At 55.2% G+C, this 9,828-nt stretch overlaps 1 protein-coding gene across 2 annotated transcripts in view; it reads left to right on the forward strand.

Moving 5' to 3' along the window:
- Positions 1 to 3,158: 3,158 nt before the first annotated feature.
- The window catches only part of ITPK1 (inositol-tetrakisphosphate 1-kinase), a 178,579-nt gene continuing 171,909 nt past the window's right edge, over positions 3,159 to 9,828 (forward strand). The window contains exon 1 of one of the 2 annotated variants that reach the window (XM_032287582.1): positions 3,159 to 3,400. In XM_032287582.1, coding sequence (XP_032143473.1) covers positions 3,306 to 3,400 — 95 coding nt within the window. In that variant the 5' untranslated portion in view covers positions 3,159 to 3,305. The remainder of the gene's footprint in view (positions 3,401 to 9,828) is intronic. The other variant, XM_032287585.1, reaches the window with a different exon arrangement.

Raw genomic sequence — 9,828 nt, forward strand, 5'->3', positions numbered from 1 at the left:
TCCCAGCTAATCAGGAGGTTGAGGCAGGAGAATCACTTAACCAGGGAGGCGAAGGTTACAGTGAGCAGAGATCACGCCACTGCACTCTAGCCTGGGCGACAGAGTGAGACTCCATCTCAAAAAATGAAATAATCTTTATTTTTTTAAAAAGAACTTCATCCGGCTCCTGTTCAGAGGTGAACACACACATACAGTTTTCAGAGTTTCTCCCAAGTTTCCCTGGTCCATTGCCCAGGCCTGGTCCATTGCCCAGCTCCATCTTACCATGCCCTTTTTACAGTGTTCTCACCTTTTCACCCTCTGAACCTTCGCACCTGTTGTTCCCTTTGTCTGGAATGTTTCCTCCCTCCCCCAATGAACTCCTACTCATCCTTCAAGATCCAATGCCACAGTCTCTCCAGTCATGCAGCAAAATGGGACAGACTGCCATCTTCCCTCCCATTTCTCCCTCAGCTGCCACCCCTCGTTTCTGATCAATGGCTTGTGTTCATTTTGCTCTGCCACACACTGGGCTCCCATGTGTTTGCCGAAGGAATTCCGGGAAGCTTCCTGAACTACCCAGCCTCAACTTCTCTGTCAGCTCCTAAGAACTACAGGACATTGAAAGTGGGTGCCTATAATCCCTGCTGTTGACTTCAAGTGTCAAGTTTATTGTTGCCGCCCCCATCCCTTTTGTTTTCACTCTGTTAGCCTTCCTTTGTCCATTTTGTGCCTCGGCCCTAAGAGTCCTTGCCATGATCTTCCCTTTATCTGGCTTTCCATGTCCCCTCAGCAGCCAGGCATTCCAAGGCACGGGGTGGACCCTGGAACCTCTGACCACTTCCCTTCCAGGCTCCCATGGCCTAATAAACTCTAGTACCTTTCGTTGTCTAAGGCATGCACTGCCTGTCTTTAGCCCCTGGAGGAGTCCTGTTTCCCACCCATTGCCTTTTCCACTCTCTACCCCATCCTTTTTTTCTACCTAGTTAAAAAAATCAGATTCTCGTTAAAGATGATAAGGAAGCCAGGTGCGGTTGCTCACACCTGTAATCCTAGCACTTTGGGAGGCTGAAGTGGGAGGAGAGCTTGAGCCCAGGAGTTCGAGACCTGCCTGGTCAACACAGTGTAGTCCCAGCTGCTCAGGAGGCTGAGGTGGGAGGATCACTGGAGCAGGGGAGTTCGAGGCTGCAGTGGGCTATGACTGCACCACTGCACTCCAGCCTGGGCAGCACAGAACCTGGTTTCTTTTTTTTTTTTTTTTTTTGGGACGGAGTTTCACTCTTGTTACCCAGGCTGGAGTGCAATGGCGCGATCTCGGCTCACCGCAACCTCCGCCTCCTGGGTTCAGGCAATTCTCCTGCCTCAGCCCCCTGAGTAGCTGGGATTACAGGCACGCGCCACCATGCCCAGCTAATTTTTTGTAGTTTTAGTAGAGACGGGGTTTCACCATGTTGACAAAGATGGTATCGATCTCTTGACCTCGTGATCCACCCGCCTCGGCCTCCCAAAGTGCTGGGATTACAGGCTTGAGCCACCGCGCCCGGCCCCTTGTTCCTTTTTTTGAGATGGAGTTTCTTAAGGTAGGCCGGCCAGGGTGATCACATACCAAGCGTGGGGATGTTCCTGACGCAGCATTCTTGCTAAAACTGGACTAAGAGACCAAGGACACAGCCCAAGGTCGGGCCGGGTCAGTAGGAGGTCTCGGAGGAGCCTGACTCAAGTGTGGTCAAGGGGAGTCTTTGTCACCCGCTGGCAACTTGGCTCTATCGAGTCTCCCAGCCTCAATTCAAGCTCTTCCCCCTTCCCAGCTCCGTCAAAATCGCCTTGGTTTCCAAGACCAGCTTCAATGTCTCCTCTCAAACTTTCCTGAGCCTTCCCTCCACGGGAATTCATTTTTCCTGCCTGGGCCTGGGGAGAGAAGTCCATTTCTCCTTCTCAAATCCAGAGACCTTTGAGGCAGGAAAGCTCCCTGGCTGCCCCACAGGGCCGGGCAGGGCAGGGCAGGGCCGGGCAGGCGGGGTTTAGTGACTCCAGGGCGCCTACGCTGACCCGCACCCATGAGGTAGGGGGCTCCGGGGACGGCCGCTGTTTATCGCTGTCGCCTCCAGTCCCCGCCTTCCCCCCTCCGAGAAGGGGACCCAGAGTGAGAGCTGGTGGTCACGTCCTACGCCTGGGAGGGCCCCTGGGAGTTCACCCACTCCCCGGGGGCCCCATCCTGGGCCTGGGTCGGCTTCCTCCAGGGAAGGGGCGAGTTCCTGTAAGGTCTCCGTCCCGCGCAGTTGCCGTGAATTGCCTTGGGGGCGCTGAACCCTGCTGGGGGTACAGAGACGCCTCCGAAACTCAGCGGCTCGGTCGCCCCCAAAGGCCAGACAAAACACGCCCACACCGCGCCTCCCTTCCCTCACCCTTTCCCGAAGTAAGACCGCCAGGCCACGGGCGCCCCCAGGCAGCTCCGCGCCCCTCAGCCGCCGACACAAACAGGCGCCCGGCAGCCGCGAGGGCCGGAGCGGCGCCTTTAAGAGGCAGCGGGCGGCGCTGCCCCCTGGCGGCCACCCCGCTGCTTCCTCGCCGCCGCGGGCTCCAGCGGGGCGGCCGGGCCAGCGCGGGGCGGCGGCGGGCAGGGGCGGCGAGTGCGCGGGCGCTCGCCGCCGCCCTTCTCGGCGGGCAGCGCGCGGGGACCAGGCCGAGGAGGAAGTGCCGGTGGCGGCGGCGGGTGAGGACCGCGGGCCCGGCCGGGTGGCCGCGTGCGCCCTGCCGGGGTCCGAACGCGCCGGGGGGTACGGCCCGGCTCCAAACGGCCGAGGACGAGGACCCGGGCGGGAGGAGGAGGGAGGAAGGGCGCAGAGGCCGCGCTTCTGCTGCCGCCGGAGGGCTTGTAGCTCGGGCCCGCGCGGCGGGAGGGAGGCGGGCAGGGCGGAGGCGGTGTCTGCGGAGGCCCCGCTTCCCCTCCCGCGCGCCCCGGCCCCGGCCCCGGCCCCGGCCCCGGCCCAATCCGGGCTCAGCCCTAGCCGGCCGGCTGGCCTGGAGGCGCGGCGCTAGCGAGCTGGTGGGCGGGCGAGCCCGCTGGCGGCGGGGGCGTGGGCGGTGGCGGAGGCTCGGCCCAACCAGTGGCCTTCCGCGCTGAGCGCCGCTCCCTCCTCCCGGCCGCCCGTCGCGCCCCGCCCCGCCCCGCCCCGCGCGGCAGGACTGCGCGCTCCAGCACCGAGCCCGGTTCCGCGTCCCCGCCGCCCGGAGGAGGTGCCCGCTCGCTCGCGGCGCGCGCCGGCCGCCAGACTCGGCCTGTGGGAGATTTCCTCCGGACCCAGGCTCCCCGCCCGAGGAGGAAGATGCAGACCTTTCTGAAAGGGAAGAGAGTTGGCTACTGGCTGAGCGAGAAGAAAATCAAGAAGCTCAATTTCCAGGCCTTCGCCGAGCTGTGCAGGTAAGGTGGGACGCGACGCCTGCCCCCGGGGACCCCCGGCCCCAGCCCGGTGCAGCCTCAGCGGTTGTTTTGGGAGATCGGAGCCAAACGGGAAGAAGCGGCGCGCGGGGAGACTGAGTCCGAACAGCCAGGTGGTGGTGGCGGCCGCTGGCCGCTTTCCAGGGAAGCGGTGGCCGGTACGGGCGAGGTGGCACGGACCAGGGCGCTCAGGTGCACTGTGACCCAGCTGGGGAGGCCCCCAGCAGCCCAGGGTGCGGGGGGAGTGCTGCTAAAGGTTGCGGAGGGACCTGGGAAATCGGGGCATCCACGCTGTGGGCTGGGGGCTTGAGGGTACTTTTGGACTGGAGTGTTTTTCTTCCTTCGTTCCCTCCCTTTCGTGGAGAAAGGGCACCCACGTTTGTGGACCACCTACTATGTGCCCCGCGTGTGCTTGGCTCTTGAGGCTGTCATTGCATATCATGAGGTTAAGCCCAGTGGAAGGGAGTAGCAATTCTTGGCATGTTGTGGTGATTTGCTGTCTCATTAGAGCTTCGTAGCAGCCCTGCAAATTGGCCAGGGCGGTGATTCTGGGCCACGTGTCTGAGAAGGGGGTCTGATCGGCAGAGCAGCGGGGTACCTCGCTTGGGGTCCCGCAGTTAGGGAGTGGCTGGTGCCTAGAAGGTGCTGGGTAAATGCCCATGATGTGGAGTGGCCTTCTGCCATCTGTGCTGGGTGCCCCTGCTCCCACCATGCTGGGGCTTCTTGGCGGAGTCTCCTGTGTTTAATAGGTCACGTTCTTGATAAATTACAGAACTACTGAGTCTTGGGTCAGGTAGGCCTTCCCTTGCTCCACAACTGTGGCTTTGCCTCTGAGAAGCAGTTAAACCCTTTTCTCAATTCATGCCTAAGAGAATCCAGCTCTGAAAGCCTTCTGCAAACTCCAGGTGGAAACCTTTTGTGATGCAGCTAGTTAGACTGATTTTTGAAAATGGGCTCTGCTTGCATTTTTGTCCCTGTGGGGCCCCCACATATCTTGGTGAAATGAACAGATGGGTTTCCGCATCCCCTGGTGCTCCTGGGGCCAGTGGCTGGTCTGAACTGGCCTGCACAGGTGGGCCTGATGCCTGTCCCAAGGGCCTGCTGCTCCTTGGCCCTGTGCAAGCTCAGCAGGTGCCCTTCCTGCAGCCAGAGGGGTGCAGCTTGTATAGGATAGCCCCTGGTTCTTTATCACTTGGTCTGGGGATGGGGTTGGTTGCCTTCTCCCAGGCTGGTTTCTCTAGAAGACAGGCTCTTCATGGTCGATAGGGCATGCAGAGTGGCCCCAGCAATTCATGAAGAAATCAGGAGTAGCTCCTTGCCAGAGCTTTGAAAATGAGTCTTAGGACCCTTGGAACATTGCAAAAGGGTACTTGAACATTGTACCTCGGATACACTCACTCGTGCTAAGGGGGCTCTAAGACACTGAAGAAATTTGGAGAAGCCCCTTTGGCATGTTCTCGAAGTCCAGTTCTGATGTGAGGCACTGGAGCTCCCCCTGCAGTCATACAAGACTTGGGAAATCCCAGTTAATCCCTCACACCCTTTGTACTGCTGTCTGTATTTGTGTCATCTTGTGCCTGTAACTCGGGCTTGAGGCTTGTCATTGGGTTGGCTTGTTTTACTTGGTAATTAGGAGGTTCAAGCAAAATATTCCTAGCCAAGACTCACAAGGGGGTCCTCGTGCTGGACCTGCAGATTGGCTTGATTTTCTTATAGTCACTTTGCCTTTAACAGGGGTGGGAGGTTCAGGGCACGCTATGGGATCAAAGTTCTGGGGAGCAGAGCATTAATTTCTCTGCAAGGGTTGTTGTCTTCAAAGTCTAGTTGCCTTCTCTTGGCCAAAGTATTGGCTTCAAAGGAGACAGAAGGCATCAGGGCCATTCTAGAACCCAAGGAAGACCACTTTGTGTTTTCACTAGGGAAGCTTTAGGTATTTTATCATTTAAGCCTAAGAAGGAAAAGAAAACACCAAAAAGAGTTTTTCTGTTTCTTATTACTTTCAGGGCAGTGCCCCCTGGTGGCCACATTTCTATAGTGGCTGCAAAATGCTCCAACTGTTGAGCCAGTGGCCAGAGAGCCCTGTGAGGTTGGTTTGTTTGGTGTGAGGGCAGATGAGACTTTGGTGGCTGAGAGACAGTGCAAAGACATTATCATGTTTTCCGCATTCAGAATCTGGGGGCGCAGGGCTTCTGTATTGATGGGTGATGAATGTCTATGAATTCCCTAATGAAAAAATCTAAAGGTATTTGAAAATGGCCCTGCACTGAATGTTTGGGCAAAGCATGACCCAAATGGTCTGGCCCGGGATGGGTTGTTTAGCTGAATGTCCGGCCTTGTAAAAATCTGATCTCAGAGCAGGAAGAGACATTGGCCTTCATCTCATCCAGCTCCTTTGTTTTACAGATGGGGAAACCATCAAGAGAGGGGGCAGCTTCCAGACTCTTGCTCTTAACTTCTAGAATGGGTCCAACTTGGCTACCTTGAGACTTGCCTTTCTTCTTGGGCATCTTTAACAATAAGGCATTCCCCCTCGTTATCTTTCCAGAGGTCTGGTGGCTGCTATTTAGCCCCCAGAGGTTTTTTACACTCTCCTTGCAAGGCTGTGCCCCTCTGCAAGTGTAAGCCCTGTCTTGGGGTGGGGGCTTGGGGGGTAGCTCACGTTGATGGCAACAGTGGGTGGTTAGAGCCATGTCATGGGAAGTGCCCCAGCTGCCGTAGGTAGGCACAGGGGCCATCCTTTTCAGATGTGCACTCTGATAGGATGGGGCTCTGCTAGCCAGCAGATGGGCTTTGAATCTGCTTGTTTGTCAGTGGTACTGTTTGTTCCTGTGGCTGTCCTGTTTCTTCCCCTCTCTATGGGGACCGCTCTGGTTGTGTTCTCTTGTACCTCTCCCACCTGCCTTCCCTAGCCTGGGAGCAACCTTGTAGGTCCCCCACACCACCCCCTCTTTGTGACTTTTTTTTTTTTAAGGCGGAGCCTCGCTTTGTCACCCAGGCTGGAGTGCAGTGGCGTGATCTCGGCTCACTGCAACCTCTGCCTTCCAGGTTCAACCCATTCTCCTGCCTCAGCCTCCTTAGTAGCTGGGATTACAGGCGCCCACCACCACGCGCAGCTAATTTTTGTATTTTTAGTAGAGATGGAATTTCACTATGTTGGCCTCGTTGGTCTTCTGATGTCAGGTGATCCCCCTGCCTTGGCCTCCCAGAGTGCTGGGATTACAGGCGTGAGCCACTGTGCCCAGACTTTGTGGCTTTTTCTAGATGCTCAGAAGGGGCTTCAGAAGGGGAGTGAAGAAATGAAAGCTGTTAGTTGGAAATGCTGGGTGATATTAATTTAATTTTTAATTTTGTAGTTCTCTGCAGCGCCCCATTGGGGAATGCTAGCTGGCCCCAGTTCCCTCAGCTCCTGTTTCCTGTGCCTCCTCCTCTCCTACAGCTCCTCCTCGCTGTTCCATTCTTGAACGTATGTCGCAGGAGGTGGGTGTGGAAGAGGCACATGACTTGGTGAAGCTTTCCTTTTAAAATGTGGGTGAACCTCATCTGTTTTTACTGTAATAATTGCTGATTTTTAATGAAGTTCTTCCAGGGACCTCATCTCCTTTACTCCTTCCAGCGGCCCAAGGGTGGAGGGATGAGGAAACAGGGGCTCTGTGAGCATAAGGGACTTGCACAGCCAGTTAGAGGGCTTTCTCAAGTCGGGTCCGAGGCCTTTGCGCTGAGAATGTGGCTTCCTTGTTTATTTGCCTAAGTTGGGCTGAGGCTTCCAGGAGGCTCCAGAAGCAGAAGAATGTCTATGAGTTTCTCATCCTTTAGAGACTTGGAGGCCATCTGGGCTGACTTGGCTTGCAAGAAACGTGTTTCTGGAGCAATCTCAGACCTTGTTATCCCACCAGGGACCCATTTGTCCCAATACCTTAGAAGGGACTGAGGAGTTCATTAATGCTCATGTCTGTGAGCACCCTTGGTAGGTAGCCCAGGCCTGCCTCTGCCCTCGCAGGGCTGGGAGTTTGGTGTCAACAGTAAACTGGCTTGGGAGGTGTGCCGGGGGGGAGTGTAGCATGCCACCGGGCCTGTCCCTTCCCCTCGGGCCCTACATTTCTTTCTTTAAAATACGGCCACTTCCAAGGTCCTTTTCTGCAGGGATGGCTTAGCATTCTGGTCTAGAGTTCTTTCGGGAGATTCTGTGCAGGGAGGAGGATTTTCTAGGATTAAGTGATGCTGATCTGTGGGTGGGTATTTTTTTATTTGTTTCGATGTCTGGATTTGCCACCATTTTGGGGGTGCAGAGGTGGGAGGAGGTGCTGACTTAGGTTTCCTTTGCAGCAGTGCACAGGGAGTATTCATAACCCAGCCTTGCAAATGAACACTTTCTACCAGCCTCCTGGGGAGCAAACAGAACTTCACGTGGGAGGAAGCTTCCGCGTGCTCATGGGTTGTCTGTCGATGGGACTGCCTCGGCTTCAGGCCTGGCTCCATGGCTGACTGCCCATGTGTCCCTGGCACACTCCCTGTGACCCTGGGCACGTTCCCTACCCCTCTGCACCTCACTTTCCTCATCTGTGAGGGTAATAATTTAGATTGGGGTTGTGAGCCTCAAATGAGGGGATTTGCTGAAGTGTCCAGGATAGTGCCTGGAACTCTGCCAGTGGTGGCTGCTGCTGTTGCCACCTTCTTCCCTATGGAGTGAGCGAATGGGTCTCTGCCCACGGATGCCTGTCTGTTCAGGGACCTTTAGCCTTTGTAGATGTAGTGTTCTTGGTTTTGGCAGTTTACAAGTCACCCTGAAGTCCATGATGGCTGAACTGATCATCTTGCAGGGATGTGGGGTTTGCGGATTTGAAACTGTTGAGTGGGCACAGCTAAGGAGGGGATCCTGGCTTGCCTGGTGACCTTTTAGCATCACAAGCGGGGTCCTGTTCTCCTTCAGCACACGGCCCATCTGAATCTTACAGCCCCTCAGGAGGTGGCGATGCTGTCCCCACCTGTTTTATGATGGGGAAGCTGAGAAGTTTTTAAGTTTGGAGATTATAAAGTTTGTTCTGGGTTTCCTGAAAATGCCAAGTCTCCGCTAGTAGTCGTGTTAGTATTACTAGCTAACATTTATAGTTTTCTGTATCTTTTTGAATATTTAAGACATGTACATATTAAAAAAAATTCAGAGGACTCAGAGTATACACTGAGATGTCAGCTCTGTTTGCTTCTCATTCCTGAGTTTCAGTTCCCTGGGGCAGTCTGTCTCTATAGGTGTTTATGGAGACACGGGGTGCACGCATGTGTGGGTCTCTCCATACGTATGTACGTTGTGCCCTTGCCCATTCCATGGGATGGTGTGTCCTGGAGAAACTCCACATCGCTGCTTCATTTGGAGAAAGTTTTGTATCATTGCCACTTTTTTTAAACAGCTGAGTGGTCCAGTTCTTAAAAGGATGGAACAGTTTCTTCCCCGGGTGTTGGTTTCTGCTGGTGTGGGCAGCATGACGGTACCCTGTCCCCTTGCCTGGGTGCACATTGCTAGATGAGGAGTGCTGGGTCATAGGGCACAGGCGTTTTATGTTTTCATACGTGTGTGTGTGTGTGTGTGTGTGTATGAGATGGAGTCTCGCTCTGTCACCCAGGCTGGAGTGCAGTGGCATGATCTCAGCTCACTGCAACCTCTACCTCCCAGGTTCAAGCAGTTCTCCTGTCTCAGCCTCCCGAGTAGCTGGAACTACAGGCATGTGCCACCATGCCTGGCTAATTTTTGTGTTTTTAGTAGAGACAGAGTTTCGCCATCTTGGCCAGGTCGATCTTGAACTCCTGGCCTCAAGTGATCTGCCGCGGCCTCCCAAAGTGCTGGGATTACAGGCGTGAGCCACTACACCCAGCCTTTTCATACATCTTCTGAAACTGCTCACCAAGAAATTTCACTATTTCAGTCCCAGTGACAGTGAGTGGGAGTGCCTGTGCCGCACACACGCCGGGACAAATGTGTAGGTGAGACGGTACTCTGGATTTGTATTTTGCTTAGTGGTATAGTGAGATTGAGGAGTTTAGGTTGTTGGGGGCTGACTGCAGGCACGGGAAGAGCTGGCTGCACCTGCATGGCCAGCTGGGCGCCGGTGATTCTAACCACTGGGCAATCCTGCCTCCACCGATGATTTCTCCCACATGGCTTAGCAGGTTTGGGGCCTTCAGTAAATACTTAGTGACATGCCCCATGAGCACAGTTCCTGAGCAGTTGGATAGGGTTTCATTTCCCACTCATTTTGAATTCAGCTGGACAGCTAGTTTTGAGAGAATGCTATGGTACTTCCCCTTTAAAAAGTAACATTCAAGGCTGGATGAGGTGGCTTACGCCTGTAATCCCAGCATTTTGGGAGGCTGAGGTGGGTGGATTACGGGGTCAGGCATTCAAGACCAACCTGGCCAAG

The sequence above is a fragment of the Sapajus apella genome, unplaced genomic scaffold (genome assembly GCF_009761245.1).
Source record: "Sapajus apella isolate SASKATOON/1434 unplaced genomic scaffold, GSC_monkey_1.0 scaffold20, whole genome shotgun sequence".
Taxonomy (NCBI): Eukaryota; Metazoa; Chordata; class Mammalia; order Primates; family Cebidae; genus Sapajus; species Sapajus apella.